The sequence below is a fragment of the Rhinolophus sinicus genome, linkage group LG04, assembly GCF_036562045.2.
Source record: "Rhinolophus sinicus isolate RSC01 linkage group LG04, ASM3656204v1, whole genome shotgun sequence".
In the NCBI taxonomy this organism is placed as follows: Eukaryota; Metazoa; Chordata; class Mammalia; order Chiroptera; family Rhinolophidae; genus Rhinolophus; species Rhinolophus sinicus.
The window spans coordinates 86,320,942-86,338,403 of NC_133754.1; the positions used below are offsets into that span (position 1 = coordinate 86,320,942).

Below are 17,462 nucleotides of genomic sequence, written 5' to 3' on the forward strand. Positions count from 1 at the left end.
AGCATTAATATAATGGGTGAAGAGATGGGCAATTGTCAGGAGTAATATATAAACTGAAAAAACAAAAAACAAAAAAAATTTAAATCCATGAACTGAAAAACACAATATCTGGAAAAAAAAAAAATCCATTTCCTAGGATTGACAGTACATTAAACACAACAGAAAAAAGGAGTAGTGACCACGAATACAGGTCAATAGAATTCATCTAAGCTGAAAGACAGAGTGAAAGAGATTTTTTTTAAATGAACAGAGAATCATTGAGCTGTGGGACTGTCTCAAGAAGTCTAACACATGTGCAAGAAGAGGAGAGAGATAATGGGGCAGGGAAAAAAATGGCAGCTTTCTACTGGTTGAAACTATTCTAAATTTGGTTCAAAACAGCAACCCAGACATCAACGAAGCTCAGGAAGCCCCAAGCAGGACAAATGCAATGAAAAGCCGAAACACACCATAGTCAAACTGATGAAAACCAAAGAGTAAGGGCAAATCTTAAAAGAATCCAAAGAAGGAAGACACAGAATATAAGGCAAAATAATTACACAAATGATGACTATGTCTCACAAGAAAAAAAATCGGCCTAGAAGACATGGAACGATGTCTTTAGATTAATGAAGGAGAAACACTACCAATTCAAAATTCTATACAAAGCAAAAATACAGTTTTAAAATATAAGTGAAATTAAAATATTTTTAGATAAACAAAAGCTGAAAGTACTTGTTGCCAGCAGACCTACACTATAAGAAATTCTCAAAGATGTTCTGAAGAAAGTTAATACCAGATAGAAAATCACAGCTATGGGAAGACATAAGGAACACTAAAAGTGATATATATATGAGTAAATATAAAAGAAATATAGGACTGTCAAAAATTAACATTGTCCTTCAAAACACACCATTAGGAAAATATAAACAAGTGATAGAATGGTAGAAAGTGTTTGCCCCTGTGGGACCTGCTGTCACATTTCTCACAGGCACCACTCTGGAGGAGTTGTTTGGGGCTGGGTGCCAGGAAACAGTGAGAAGAAAAACAATGGGAAATTTTCTTTCAGGAGCTCTGTTTCCCACTTTTCAAGCCAGGGTGTCTCTTGGTGCTGCCCACGTTTAGGTCTCAGGCTGTCTTGTGTCCAGGCTGGGGGACCCAGGAGGAAAAATGGGAACTTCACCACCAGTTCAGTGGAACTTTGAATTCTGGTCTTCTTTCCCAGTCTACCTGCTACTTTTCAGAGTCCTCAAATATCTTGTCCAGATTTTAGAGCCGCATTCAGGGTGGATGGAGTGTGCTTAGCCATTTTTTTACCCAGAATCAAAATTCATGAATTAAGTTTTAAGCATGTTAAGCTGAGGTACTTGTGGGGCATCCAGGTGGAAACATCTGTTTGGAGCTTTGATGAGAGATCTGAATTAGAAATGAACATTCCTGATTTTCATGAAGTGTAGGTGCTTCTGGTCATAGGACTGGAGGAGAGCAATCAGGAAAAGTGTGCAGAATAAGAGAAATGGGCTGAGAATAGAACCCTGGGGATCACCAACAAGATGGTGGGAACAGGAAGAGGAGCCAAGGCAGAGGGGTCAGACAGGCCAGAGGAAAACCAGGACACTGGTGTCAAGTCTCCATCCAGCTGGCTCCTTGTCATGCAGGGTGTCATGCAGGGTCTCAGCTCCCGCTCCCCACATAAGAATGCAGGATATGGTGAGGTCAAAAAGGAACACCCACAGAGCCATACATAGGGGAGTCACCACTATAGTCTTGCTGGCAGCTGGGTTGGAGACACAGGAAACAGGATCCACATGATCTGCAACCTGCCATCTGCTTCTCTGCCTGCCAACCTACCCCACTTGCTAACTGCAATCCGCTTTTGCTAGCTCAGCCACCATCTTCTTGCTAGCACCCACTTTCTGCTAGCGTAGCCATGGCAGTTATATTAGTGGCCAATGGCTTACTGGTTACAGCTGACGGCCATCCAATCACAGTTGATGGCCATTTACTACCTGAGCCAGCACCTTTCCATGTGAGGCCGAGAACCTGGAAACTGCACTCCTGGCTCTGTCCCCACACTCCTGAACTGAGCATGCCAGTGGTTCTCGGGGTGTTTCCAGCATTTGTCTATCCACCACCTGGGTCAGAATCACCTGGGGAGGGATGTTAAACACGTTGATTTTCAGGCCATACTCCAAACTCATTAATTAGAATCACAAGTGGTGGGGCCTGCCTGCCTCAGTTTTTAACTAGATTTCCAGGGATTTCTTATGAACAGTTAGAGAGCCACTCCCCAAGACTTACAGAGTGTGGGAACCCCTTAGACTGCCACCAGCATAAAGAGAAGGTGCTGAGCAAGGGGAAAAACAAGAGAAAAAAAGGAGAAGGGAGCTGAAGAGGGAAATAGAGTGATTCCCAAAGTTTGGTAAGTAATGTGGGTGGAGGCGGAGGAAAGAGAGCCCTTATTCTCATTATTCCAGACCCGAGGCAGACACTCTTGGAGATGCTGTATCAGGCTGATTTGAGAGTTTCATGTTTGAAGCCCATTAAGAGCCTGGCACCAACCTGCAGGGCCCCAGGTCAACTGAGGGGACAGGGAGAAGGGCAGGGGGGTGAGGGAGTGCAGCCAGGTGGCTGTAAGGAATATGATGATGAACAGGACCAGCGATGAGCAATTCGGCTCACACTGTCCTTCTCAGAACAGCATCCAATGGTAATGGAGTCTTGTTCCTTTTACATTACCCATTAGCATAGGTTAATTGGCCAACTTTATGCCAAATCCAATAGTCATGCATTATGCTGTGATGCTGCAGCCAAACGACATCTGTTTGGATAGAGGAACGAAACTTGCTGAGATACAAAGTCACAAAACCCCCAGTCCCCCCAGTAAACAGTAAATCTAAGAAATCTATTGAAAAAGTCTAAAAGCTAACATCAATAGAAACCACATTCGATGAAAGGGAATTCGTTACCAAAAGTACTTAGAGAAAAGACACTTGACCCCTTTTGAGCCTAATCAAAGCCATGCCAAATTTTCTTAACCTTGATTTCTCCTGCACCTTGATGTCTTTCTTCTGAGTGCCTCAACAACAGTGACCATATCCCCTTTGGCTCTATGTTCCTAGCTCCTAGCACAATGCCAGGCACACACTACAGGTTCAATTTGTTTGTTAAACTTACTAAGCTTAACTTTTGAGTCTAGCATCAGTAGACATGTATTCTTCCTAATGTCTTTTTTATTCCTTCCAGATTTCTCCCATTCTCTATCTCTTTCTTCCCTTTTCTTCTTCTCCTCTTTTGTCTGTTCTCCTCTCCACCAGTGCGCAATTATTGCCAGCAGAGGGCAAAGTTGGGAACTGGAGTTTGAAGAAAATGAATTCCTCCAGGCCTTTCTTTTGTCTTTCATATCTCTCTCTTTTTTTTTTTTCTTTCCCCTCTCTGTACTCTTCAGGTTTCTCTTTCTGCATCCCAAGTTCTCTATGTAGAAACAAACATTAATGTGAGATGCAGTGCTATTTAAATAAAAGGAATAAAAGCTATTTCCCATTTCCTACTAATCCCCCATCTTAAGTGATTCTTAGTTTCGAGTGGAAAAGCTCCTCTACAGCACAAAACACAAGTATATTCTAAGATGCAGCCTGATCCAGTTAGTACTATATCTAATCTTTCAGTATGCTTAATTAGTGAGTGCACTGACTTTATAAAGAATATTATATTTCCAGCCACATTTGACAGACTTCTAATGTCCTGAGGACTCAAGAGATTTGACCAAAGTCCCCTTCATAAGCTAAATTTGCCAGATACTCTATTGAACAATGAACAAATGCTTGAGGATAACAACTGTGTCAGAAGTCACTGAGATTATGGGTTTGCATATATGTATTTTAAGTAACACTTAAAGTCGCTTGACTTAGTTGAGTCCATCATTGTTTTGACTCACTGTGCTTTCATCAGCAGTTCACATGTTTCTGAATAACATAGGCCCTTGGGCCATCTGGAGATTTCACTGGTTGATAGTTAACCACTACTGGCAGTAGGAGGGAGTGGATGAAAATTCAGGCCAGAATATTTTCCTTTCTGAAAGCAGCTCTGGTAAAAGCTGAGCTTCTGCTGGAACTGTATTACTTTTCAGGAGGGAAGAAAGTAGGAGTGGAAGAAGGAAACCAACATTGTTGAACCCTTCTATATACTACCCAGTTTCTAAGTGGTAACTCAGAAACATTGTAAGGGAGGAGATATCATCTTTATACAGCAGATAAAGCTATGGGGCTCAGAGAGATTAGGTAACTTGCTAAAGACCACAGAGCTAGACAGTGGTGAAGCTAGGAATCAAACCCAAACCTGGCTAAGTCCAAAGCTCGGGCGCTTTCCAGCACATTCTAATCTGTCTGCAGTGCTTTAATCTCACTGCTGGACTTGAGCGTGGCCTGTACTTAGTGGTTTTGCCATAGCACTACCCCTAGTGACCAGCTCCAAAAATTGCTCTATCCACTGTTCTCCCTCTTCTCCTACATTCCTCCCAAATATCCTTTCTTATTTTGCTGTCATCAATAACAACACCACCTCACATTTGTCTGGTGCTTTACAGACATTTGCTTTCACAGACATCATCTCATTGAGTTCTCACGGCAACCCTGGGAAGTAGTATTTCTTTTGTTTGCAGTTTATAGATGTGGAACCTGGGATCTGGAGTGCTGATAGACTTGGCTCTCTGTCAGAGAGCAAGTCAGTGTCTGAGCTGATTCTGGAAGGAAGTTGGGCCATGGGCCAGGTCACTAGGGAGCCTGTAGGGCACATCAGGGAGCTATAATTGGTGAAAAGCAGGTCAAAAGGAATGGGGCAGGAGGGAAGCTGAATGTTTCATTACAGAGGATGAATTCGGTTTGTTGGGAATTGCTGCATTTTCTGATAGCTTTATTTCCATTTTGCTGTTTAGAGCACTCGTATTATTCCCTAACTCCTGACTCTGAAAATTCTTGCTTTACCCAAAGAATCGCTTTTCTTTCAATGTTTATCTCCTAAAAGCACTATTCATTTTCTTCTTCCATCTGCATGTGCATAATTTCTGATGCAGGCCCTCGCTGCCTCCCACATGAATAATCACAATTGCCTTCTGATTTGTCTCCCTGAATTCAGCCAACTCCTTCTATCCAGTAGTTCATGCTATACTAATATTCCTTAAATGAAAATTTAATCATGTTATTTCTCGGTTTAACATCTTTTAGTGCCACCCAATTACCATTAGGTCTAAATCCAGACTCTTTATCACCAGATATGGTCTCCTTTACCACTTGTCCCCACGCATCCTTTCAGGACCCTGTCCCAGCAGTGCTGAATTGTAGCTTGTTCTCACACTCCTCTGTATCTTTACACGTCACTGTCTTTCTGCCTACAACCGTCTCATTCTCTCCCGCTCTAGCCCAATTCATTGCCAGGAAAATACCTCTTTAGTCTCTAGCTTTGTCTCTTTTCCTACTGGCCCAGGCAGATGTAGGGTTTCCATCCTCATGCTCTCATTACATGTAGACCTGTTGGTTTGCAGGCCTCTCTTCCCCCACCAGTGTGAGAAACACTGTCGGAGGGACTTTGTCTTTCCATCTCTGATTCTGTTGCTACCCTCAATATCCCTTCCTGGATGTGGATCTTTCCGAGGGTAGGGGGACTTCTTGTAATGATGGGAAGACAACTGATGCTTTTTTTTTTTTTTTAATTTATTGGGGTGACAATTGTTAGTAAAGTTACATAGATTTCAGGTATACAATTCTGTAATACATCATCTATAAATCCCATTGTGTGTTCACAACCCAGAGTCAGTTCTCCTTCCATCACCATATATTGGATCCCCTTTACCCTCATTTCCCTTTTTTGTTTGCTTTTTTTTTTAGCAGATTAAGGGACAGGGGATTTTGCACTGTACAGTGTGAGAATGTGTTTTTGTTGTTGTTTGTTTTTTTGGGGGGAGAGGGAGGTGCCATTTTTAAACCACCTTGGTACCATCTTCCCTCTTTAATCCTCCACCTTCAAGATGCATACACCTTCTATCTCTTCCATTTAATATTTTAATACTCACAAATGTTTGTGAAAAAAATGCAGGTTTTCAAGTTCAAAGGTATTTTAATGAAATGAAAAAGACATTTGTATTCTTAAGTCAAAGAAATGCAAAGTCCTAATAAGTGATGTAGCAGCCAGGATAGGTCCTGACTGTGTTCTGCCCTATTCTGTGACCCCTACACGGATATGGGCCGTGTAGATTCTGAGGGTGGCAAGCCTGTTTTTAAATTAAAATGCTCTAGTTATAGGTCTGAGTTCATATAGTCAGATTCCTGGCTAAAATCTCCAATTATGATAGTCTCAGAAAGTAACCCCCCAAATCCCTGGTATTGCATAATTCTGGGAAGACACACAATTAAGCACAGAAATATTTTAGAGAGTCAAAATTGCATCATTCATATTTTCACATTAAGAAACCTCTGCCTATTTGGTATTTACTTCCAGGTAGAAGCAGTCAAGTAGGCTTATTTCCCTTGGACTTCCTTTCCTTGTGAAGGTGACCTTGGAAGCATGTACCTGGCTGGTGTAGGTACTAGCTGAAGGATGGCTTTCTGAATTACACAGGACCCACCTGAAGGAGAAGTAAACCTGTGTTGTGTTGTGAGATACTGTGAAAGACAGAATTTTCCACTATGATTCTCACATATGTTTGTCTCCAATAGTTGTGTCTCTCCATCCCCTTCTTGCACATCACCTTAGCCTTAACTGTTCCTCTCCACCCCTCTTGATAAAATCTGGATTGCTCAAACCATGGCTGCTAATCCAGGAAACAATTCCTTTTTCTTCTGAAAACTCTCCTTGATTCAACCATTCCTGAAACCGGCTGAACTTCAGGAGATCCTCTCTTGCTAAAGCCTATAAAATATTCTGCCCTCCTTTTCCAAATTAAAAATCCTGTTTGGAAACTTCTTATGCCTGGAATTTTTGAATAAAGCCTACTGCTAATGGTGTTCTGATTGACTTTTTTCCATAGTGTCAAGCTATCACAGTTTCACATTTCATTTGTTACCACACCATAGCCAAACCTATATTGACTAACATATTTACTAAATTTGTAAGCAATATTGGAACATTTTGTTGAACTTAACGATTAATCACATTTAACATTTTGCTTGATTAGATTTATAGAACATACTTAAATGCATGGGAAATTTCATTATTAGACCAGTCAAGTAGTACTTAAAAATACATACATTCATAAGTAAATTCAAAATATTCAAAGGCGTTTAATTAATTTGGCTTATAAAATGAGATCAAATATTATTCAAGGGATCCTTAACTGTGATTTCTAAAAATTGCCAGACATAAGTAAGATAATACGATTTATATGAATCACTCAAAAGCTTAAGGATGAATTACGTTTTTACAAATATGACTTTACCAAGTCTGGTATTGTTTTTTATAAGCCAGCCCAAACCTTGAAAGGTCTTTTGTGTGCGTAAAATCTATACTCAAGGATATTTAGAAGCTTTCATATTTAGCAATTTGCTATGCGATCAGGTGGGGCTGACACTGACCAATGAGCCATACTGAAGTCACTGCCCAATGGATAATAAGATCTCCGGGTGAAGGGCTTCAATGAACAGAAGGCAGAGTAAAGAAATGGTAGAAGGAAGAGAGAATCTGCAGGAGAGGTAAGAGGAGAGAAGCTTTTGCTGTGGAGAGGGCAGCCTGAGAAACGTGAATGGAGATCAGAGGCAAGATAGATAAGTCAGAGAATTACCACGCTCCCAGCACACTGTGAATTTGATATTTTGCACTAAAGGAAGAGTCTTCAGTGTGGAGGACAGAGGCAAGGCACTTTTACTGTGTTTCCCCGAAAATAAGACCGTGTCTTATATTAATTTTTGCTCCAAAAGACACATCAGGGCTTTTGTTCAGGGGATGCCATCCTGAAAAATTATGCTAGGGCTTATTTTCTGGTTAGGTCTTATTTTCAGGGAAACACAGTAACCCTCTGACTCCCTTACTGATGCTGATGTTTCTCCATTGTGAGGGAATGGATCTAAGGGATTGACACCTGAGCTCAACTGACTGGCTCAGTGGTAAGACTTTTCATTCCTGCCTGTCCTACTTTGACCCCTTCACGGTAAAGACTAAATACTCATAAATCCTTACACGCATATGGCACTTTACAGTGTAAAAAGTGCTTTATAAAATCCTCAAACCTCATCCACTTAACCTCCACTGTAGGCCTCTGAAGTCCTTATTTCTGTCACACATTTTATTCTATCCCAAGTCTGCACACATGGAACCATAATTTCATATACTTCTAAAGCTTTGAGAGATTTGTGAGCTCATTGGGTTCAAACCATTCCTGCAGCAGATGAAGGGACTGAGACTCAACAGTTAAATGATTTTACCAAAGCCATACAGCTAGTTAGGATAAAGTTAGTCGGGTCTTTTGATTGTTTGTTTACTTCCTAATAATGCTAAACCCAGTTAAAAGATTAGGTTTTAAATGGAAGGTATGTATATGGGGGGAGCGAGGAAGGAGAAAGAAAGGGATGGGGAATAAACTGACCCTCATTTAAAAGCACATATTTGCAAGTTTCTCTGATACAATAAATTTCCAAAGGAACCCAAATTTGCTTGTGGTAGCTATTATTGCATGAGTCTCAGTGCCCTAGTACAAGACATTTTCCATCATGGACTACACAGTATAATATTCAGAAATAAGGGCTGTGGTAGGCAGCCTTTAAGTTGGTTTCCAATTATCCCTGCCACCTGTGTAATCTTCTCCTCTTGAGTGTAGGCTGGACTTAGTGACTCACTTCCAAAGAATAGAAGAGAAGTAATGGAGTGTTACTTCTGAGATTACATTATAAAAAGACTGTGGCTTCTGTCTTTAGTATTCTCTCTCTCTCTCTCTCTCTCTCTCTCTCTCTCTCTCTCATCACTCACTCTGGAGGAATCTAGCTACCATGGTTAATCAGTCTTGCAAAGAGGTTTGTGAAGCAGTGAACTGAGGAAGGCCTTCAGCTAATAGCCAGTAGGAAACAGAGGCCCTTAGTCCAACTGACCATGAAGAATTGAGGCCTGAAATAACCAGGTGAGTGGACTTGGAAATGGACCATCACCTTTGGTCTGCAGATGAGACCACAGCCCCACGGACAGTTGGCTGTAGCCTCATGAAAGCCTTTGAGCCAGAGGCTCTCAGCCAGTGGCACCCAGAGTCCTGAGTCATAGAAACTGTGACATAATAACTGTTTGTTGTTTTTAAACTGCTGTGTTGGGCAATTTGTTATGCAGTCATAGTTAATTAGTACAAGAGTAAAATAAAGACAAAAGACATAATATTTAACTAAATTATTTTCTCACTTTGATCAATGTGTATCACAGTCTTGAACTTTTCTTTAGCACTGTTACCAGTAAGCTTACAAATCACACAATTGAAAAACTTGTCTATGTATCCCCTTGAATTTGTTACTCACCCCACATTGTGGTTAAAAATACATTTTGGTAATGAGGGAAAACATTCAGGGACCAATTCAGTTATAATTCAATTATTTCAGCAACTTATTGTATTTGGGCGCCAAGGTCTAGAGTCATTTTCAAGACATGGTAGAGTGAGTATTTGTAGGTGTGAATCACCGTCTGGGCCAGCGTACTTCCGTTTTTTCTGGGTGCCCCTCCGCAACAGCTGGTCAGTCCTGGAAGGTGCACAGGGAAGTTCTGTGCTTTTGCTGACATTGCATTGCTTATTTGCAGAGCTGGAGATATATGCTTGCAAAAGGCATAAAAACTCCTATTTTATAATCACATCTAGGAAGAGAAGTATTTCCATGTTCTACCTCCCACCCACCCAGCCTATGATCAAGTTCAGCCTGAAAGACAGAAATTTAGAGGGAAACAGAAGTTGCTTGCAGTAACAAGAATGGAAAATCACAGGCCAGAAGAAACAGACCTGGCCCTAAAGGCGTGAGCTCTTGAATCTAGAAGGTAAAGTTCTAGAGAGGTTTGAGAAGTGGGGACATTTCAAAGTGCCATATAGTTGAAATGAAAGGGAGCTGTGATCATTTGGGATGTCTATCAATAAACCTAGAATGACAGATTATAGGAGATGAAGTCAAGAAGAGTTGTGGCCAGTAAAGATTAATTGAATTCAAGGTTCTTATGACTAAAGCACAGCTTGTTTATGTCTCGGTGCTGTGCAAGCTGTGCAAGCACAGCTCCATGAAGCATATACAGTCAGCACATTGAGGAGTATCTCAGTGTTTCTTCTGTTTTCCATTCTTCTTTCTTCTCTCTCTCTTTCTTCTCCTCTTCTTCTTTCTCTTCCCCCTGTTTTTCTCTTTAAAAACACTTACAAGCCTCTTGTACCAGCTTCCTTCTGTGCAATGGGGGTGGAGACCCAAAGAAGGACTATCGTGAGAGGACATGCATCTCTTCTGAAGCTTTCTGTCTTCAGCTGCACTAAAAGCCATATTGATACTTTTTTTTTTTTTTAATGTAAAGTCTCATTATTTCTAGACATGGAATTTTCAAAATTTATTTTCCTCTAATAGAGTCAAACCAATGGACTCATGTCCTTTGCCATCAAGGAAGAGGACATTTATGGTTTCTGAAAGTATAATTTACTAATGACCGAAGGTGGCTTTAAAATATAGAAGTGCTATTGGGACCCTGTTGTATGAAGACAGCAGTCAAGACCCCTGTCCCAACCAGCTGTGAAACCTGTGATTGATTTCTGAAAAATCTAAAAAAAAAAGGAAAAAGAAAAAGAAAACGTTAAAGGAGACCATGTAAGAAGTAAAAGAAATAAATTGATCACACATGTGCAATCATCATTCATATGAGCACTCTATTACTTCATAACACAGCTGTATACACACACAAAAAAACAGCCCCATTTGCTTCTTCCTATTGGAGTCTTATTAATTTCTGTTTAATGAAACACAAATGTTTGTGTGCTTCATTGTGAGGAGCATGGTCTAGTTGGGTGTTTGTTCAGCACTGGCCAGCGTGACTGTGCCCATCTAATACAAATGTCTGTACGCCTTGCAAAGCCCCTTGACAAGGCCTCTTTTGAGCATGCCAGTTGCCATGGTCACCAATGTGCTGATTTGCAAGGAAAATTGGAAGCCATGCTCATTATGTCCAAAACTACATTGGGGGATGAAGAGAGCATCTTTGCTTGGAGAGTTGGCAATTGGGGTTTGTTAGCCTCCCCGCCCACACACTTCCATCAAACAATGTCTCATTCAACCGCATAAGTCAAAGTTTACAACTGCCATCTTTCCAGCTGCAATAGGCCTGGGAGTGTGAACGGAAAATCATCACTCCCAGGCTCATTACAGCACAGGCTCACAGGCTGATCTGTTCCAGCAACTTAGAAGGACAGTGGGGGCGGGGTGGGGGGATGACAGATGGGTGATGAGGGGGAAGCAATGACAACCTAAGTTTTGTGACCATCTGGCTCAAACTAAATGTTTGACCTAGACTTACGACATTTTGGGTTTTCTTCATCTATAAAATGAGGTGGGTGAGAGACAGCTTCTCTATAGTGTCCCTCTTATCCTCCAAATTCTGTGCTTCAAAAACCCACTCTCAATGCTGATACATTCATGTTATACGCCTAGGTACAAACATACAGCTTTATGTAGTTATTTTTAAGTGTTTATTGGTTTGAGAGTATAAATGGAATGCCTCACATTTTTATACGAGATGTGTAGGCAAAATCAACCCCCTCCAACCTGCAAAGAGAGAGCATAGCTATAGTAGTTTGAGAATTAATCTCAGAAAGCAATGGTTTAATTACCTACGATTACTTTTCTTAGCAATAATGATTGTCATCCACGTTGAAATAAGCAAAATGCTACCTATAATGCATTCTGGTTTTTATTATCATTTTCTTTTGGCTATGTTACATGGAAATTCATGTCTGGAGGCAATTCTAAGTTTATATTCCACTAGTGTGTATGTATGTATATATATATATATATATATATATATATATATATATATATATATATATATAAAATTTCATAACAGGAGAGGCTAGGTAATTCTTCCAAAGTCCCGCAGCTGAATGGCAAACCTTGAGTTTGAATATAGATCTTTTTGAGGTCAAAATTCATTCTTTTTCTATCTATAGGCAGACTACCTAAAAAGGCAGCCTTTTTTCTTCTTCCAGCCAATCTTCACTTAGAAAGCCCTGGAAATCAGGGTGGGAGCAGAGAGGTTGACTGTAAAGGGATAAATCCAGTAGAAAATTTGGTAGGCCCAAATAGAAGTTTTCCAGAAAAAGTAAAATAACACTAATTAAACAGGTATGTATAGCTATGTGTGTAATACTGAAGAGTGACTATGGTCTAGAGAGGAAATGACATACCAAAAGGTTAATAATTTTGTCTCTATTTTATTGATTTAGCTAGCTACTTAAATGAAATTACTGAATTTTGAAAGCTTGCTTAGTGTATCAGGAAACTAAATTTATCCACTGACACCCCTGATGTGGGAATAAGGTGATATTATAGCTGGTTTGGATGGAAAATAAAGTCAAACTCAGAGAGGCTAACACAAAGCCACACTGCTTCAACTGAACTGTGTAACTCTTATTTTTAGCTTTTGGGGAGCTAATTTTCTTTTATTGTAAGATTATTTAAGAATCAAATGAGTTAAGGAATATGGAATTAGGTTGTAAAATAAAGTTAATTGCTATTAAATAAACAAATATTTATTTGTTGGTTTTAACGGATACCCGTATAGCAGTGTGTGCCAGGTACTATTCCAGAACTTGATTCTCTTATGAACAGTAAGAGGTATTTACTGTTATTATCTACGTTGTATAAATAAGGAAACTGAAACCCACAGATCAGTAATAACTTGATGGATCATAGTCCTCTGTGACTTGGGTATGGAAGATTGTCATTAAACATTACAGATCCTGCATATATACTAGAGTTTGTTTCATCGTGGTTTTCAAAATATTTGGTAAATTGCTTCAGCTTTCTTTTCTCTACCAAATTTGCCTTGCTGTAACTACAATTCAAGTTTTGGTTTCCTTTCTCTTTTTCTAATTCTCCTCAATTACATACTGGGGGTGCCAAAAAAATATATACACATGACTTGTATTCATCTTTTGTTATCGGTATGTAGTGAGTATTACAATTTTAATACAGTTTTTTTTCCCTGTCTTAAAATGTGTATACGTGTTTTTGGCACCCTGTGTATATTCCACTTCCTATGAATTACACTGAGAGAACCAGGAAATCCACTGCTCTTCAGAGAGCACCAACCAGATGTTGATAAACACCCAGTCTCTGACAACCACAACTACTTTCTGTCCCTATGAATTTGACTACTCTAGATACTTCGTATAAGACAAATCATACAGTATTTGTCCTTTAGTAACTGGCTCATTTCACTTAGCATATGTCCTTAAGATTCATCTATGTTATAGTATAGGTCAGAATTTCCTTCCTTTTTGAGTATGAATGATATTCCGTTGTATGTATTTACCACATTTTGTGTATCCATTCATCCATCAATGGACACTCGGGTTGTTTCCACCATTTGGCTATAGTTAATAATGCTTCTATGATATATGTTTGAGTCTCTGCTTTCAATTCTTTCAAGTATATACCTAGAAGTGGAATTTCTGGATCATATGGTAATTCTATTTTTACCTTCCTGAAGAACCTCTATACTGTTTTCCACAGCAGCTGCAGCATTTTGCATTCCCACTAACACTGCACAAATGTTCCAACTTCTCCACACCCTTGTCAACACTTGTTATTTTCTACTTTTGGATAATAGCCAGCCTAACAAATGTGAAGTGGTACCTGATTGTGATTTTGATTTACATTTTCCTAATGATTAGTGATGTTGAGCATCTTTTTATGTATTTATTGGCCATTTGTATATCTTCTTTGGGGAAATGTCTATTCAAATCCTTTGCCGATTTTGGAATTGGTTTATTTATTGTTGAGTTGTAGGAGCTAATTCCAGTACTCTGGATTGTAATCCCTTATCACCTATGATTTGCAGATATTTTCTCCCATTCTATGGATTGCCTTTTTACTCTGTATTTGTTTTTAAGCTGTTATTATCATCATCATCATCATCATATCATTATTACAATGTTGTATTTTTAAAAGTTTCCTTCCGTATCTAAGGCTATTCACCCATGGAAGTGTGTTTACTGAGCTTATTCCCTAGATGTGATACACAATTTATAAAATTGTTAATAGACCTTTGTGAGCTAGACTTGAATCACCATCCATAATCAGGGTCCAGTCAGGAGATAGAAATCACACCAATGATTGTAACAGAGTGAATTTAATATAAAGAACAATTAAGCAGGTGTTGGAGAACTGAAAAGGCAAAAGAGGAAACAACACAGATACAGTAACTGTAGGAAGTAGCTACCATTCATAAGCCTAGGGAAATAAAAGGAAGAGGTTGTGGTTATTAAAATTTAGCTCATAGGCAGAGGAGGGGTTTGTGAGGTTGGCTCAGCCCCCTGCTGGTATCTTGGAGAAGTAGTGATGAAGCTGAGTCTAAGAGTGTGGAAATACTGCTGGTGAATCACTGCTGCCAGGGTGAGGGAACCTTGTGATGGCAACACTGATGTAACACAAAGCCCTCTCCTTCCTCCAGTCCTCCAGCTCCCTCTAGCACAGCACTCCCCGACCTAGTAAGGAGCAACTGACAGAGGTTTTCAGGGTGTCACACCCAGTATCACTAAGCAGAGTATAGAAGGGTGGGTTTGTGGCTTAAAAACAATGGCTTAATGATGAAGACAGCCACTAAAGCCCTTTCAACTTTTTATTGTCAGAAGTGAGGAGTCTTTGTTCATTTTTGTAACGCCAGAAACTAGCACAGTGCCAGGAATATAATAAGTGTTGAGGAACAATTGCTAAATAAAAAGGGAATGGGCCTAGAAAACAGAATTCCACAAGGGAAATTACAATGCTTGAGTTTACTGCTTTGTTCTACACTCACCTAGGATTTTAATTGTACTTTAATTTTTAGTTGCTTTCTTTTTTAAAATTAAATTTATTGGGGTGACACTGGTTAGTGAAATTACATAGGTTTCAAGTGTATGTTTCTGTAATACATCATCTATATATCACATTGTGTGCTCACCACCCAGAGTTCATCACCATATATTTGACCCCCTTTACCGTCTTCTACCATCCCTTCTCCCCTTTGAAAATGGACAGAGGACATGACCAGAAACTTCTCCCAAGAAGACATACAAACAGCAACAAATATATGGAAAAAAAATGCTAAACTTCACTAGCTACTAAGGAAATGCAAATCAAAACCACAATGAGCTATCACCTCACACCTGTTAGAATGGCTATCATCAACAAGACAAATAGTTGTTTTCAATATGAATTTCCTGCTCAAAACTTCATTATTATAGTGGTTTCCATTTACTGGCCACTTATGTTGTATTAAAGGTTCAACATATCTCTAATTCCTTTTAGACATCCTACAAGTGAAGGTATCCTTATTTCCATTTTATAGATGAGAAAACTGAGGTTTGGAGGTTAAACAGTATGCTCAAGATCAGCGAGGTAGTAAATAACAGAACCAGGATTTCACACTTAGGTCAGTTTGTTTCCAGAGGCTGTGCTCTTAACCATTATCCTCACATACTCAGTCTTTCACATGGCATTGACCATTTTTTAAAAGACACTCACTGGGCCACTCTTTAGCACTTCCTTTCTGTCTTGGCTGCCCTGTCAGCAAACTTGCTCTGACCTCACAGGACCTATCCACTAGAATCTGTTTACATTCTTGAATAATCGAGTTTTCTTTTGTCTTTTTCTCCTTCTCTTCTCTTCTCTTCTCTTCTCTTCTCTTCTCTTCTCTTCTTTCTCTTCTCTTCTCTCTCTCTATCCCCCCTCTGAATTCCATTAATGGTTCAGCCATAATAATATTTAAAGGGAAGAAATAATTTGACACCTTAAAAAACAACTGAGCTGTGTGAAAAACGACTGAACCGGTTACTCTGTAGCCCTTTAAGTAAAACGTTTTTGCCACCTTTTACAGAATGATTCTAATATGGAGGAGTGCATCCTGGACTACCATGAACCTCCAAACACAGGTCTCACCGGTGCTGAAGTTCTGTCTCACCCCATGAAAAGAGATTCATAGTCTATACTGATGGTTGGCAAACTTTAGCCTGTGTGTTGCTTGTTTTTTTTTTTGTAAATAACATTTGATTGGGATACATGTTGATTCATTCTCTTTCCTCCTGACTGCAGCTGCTTTCACACAATGGTAGAGTTGACTAGTTGCAACAAAGATTGTATGACTTGCAAAGCCCAATACATTTCCTATCTGACCCTTTGTAGAAACTGTCCTGGCCCCTAGTTTATACAGACCAATGACTCAATTGATCTCCTCATCAGTGTGTGCAGCTGCTTTACCCTGGTACCTTGGAATTGGGGGTTACTCTTCAGGCCTACATAACCCACATAAGGAAAACAGGGCTGTAAACCATACCAAATACAAAGCCTAGACTTTGAGTCCTGAGTGTGGCTTCCTGTGTTAGCTTTAAAATGGTGCTCCCCTCTCCAAGAAATACGTACTTCTTGGGCAAGTGGAGGTGTTGGCTGATCTTTAAAGGACCTAGGGTGATTATTTAAGTCATTTTAGGGTTTTTTAAACTTTAAAAAAGGAAAAAAAAAAGAAAGCAAGGGCCAAAGTCTTCAATTTCAAAGAGGATCATTCACACATAGGAGAACAATAAACGTTCCACCAAATTATTTTACACACACACAAAAGGCAAAGCATTTTTAATCTTGCTCTTTTATCAGTTCATTGATTGCATTTCTTTTTTTCCAGATAATCTAAAAACACAAATATATCTGTATACTACTATTCATGCTCTAAAACCTTAAAAATCCCTTGTACCTTAATTTCCCTGCCAATCCTACAAAGGAACAAGCATTATTTTACCCATTTTACCAATGGAGAAAATGGAGATTCTGAAAAAATAAATAAAATTTAAGAATATTAAGTGCATTTCTTTACACATCGTAGGGCAAAGTAAATATTGCTTAAATTCACTTAACTGAGTAGATGTACTCATGAAATTGTGTGGAAAATAAACATCTATATGTGAGATCATGATTTCCAATTTTGGAGAGAATAATTTTGGCTCCAATCTATAATAAAATCACAGTAATGCACCAAAGAGCAAGCTATGTTTGACTATTTGCATGTACTGTGCATTTGGCTCTCCCATGCAAACATTAGAAGAAAAGTTCATAAAGTGGACAAGGAACAATGAGTTACTGTGTTTTGGGATGCTTGCTTAATTCATACATAATTTAAATATCTGATTAATGCCCATTTCATAGTCTCTAATGAGATAATGCTATTTCTTTTGTGATATTAATTGAGAAAGCACTGCTCAAAATGTAAAATAATTTAAAATATGAGTTAAGAGACACTCTGGGGAGTTCTTAAAA

The 17,462-nt window shown here is 39.3% G+C and overlaps 1 protein-coding gene across 3 annotated transcripts in view; it reads left to right on the plus strand.

Annotated features, from left to right (window-relative positions):
• Window positions 1–17,462, plus strand: part of DLEU7 (deleted in lymphocytic leukemia 7) — a 118,849-nt gene that overhangs the window by 71,086 nt on the left and 30,301 nt on the right. The window contains exon 2 of one of the 3 annotated variants that reach the window (XM_074329920.1): window positions 8,939–9,080. The exons of the other annotated variants lie outside the window; for them this stretch is intronic. Within the exon in view, the coding sequence (XP_074186021.1) occupies window positions 8,939–8,959 (21 nt within the window). The 3' untranslated portion in view covers window positions 8,960–9,080. Of the gene's footprint in view, window positions 1–8,938; window positions 9,081–17,462 lie in introns of those variants that run through there. 3 annotated transcript variants of the gene reach the window in all.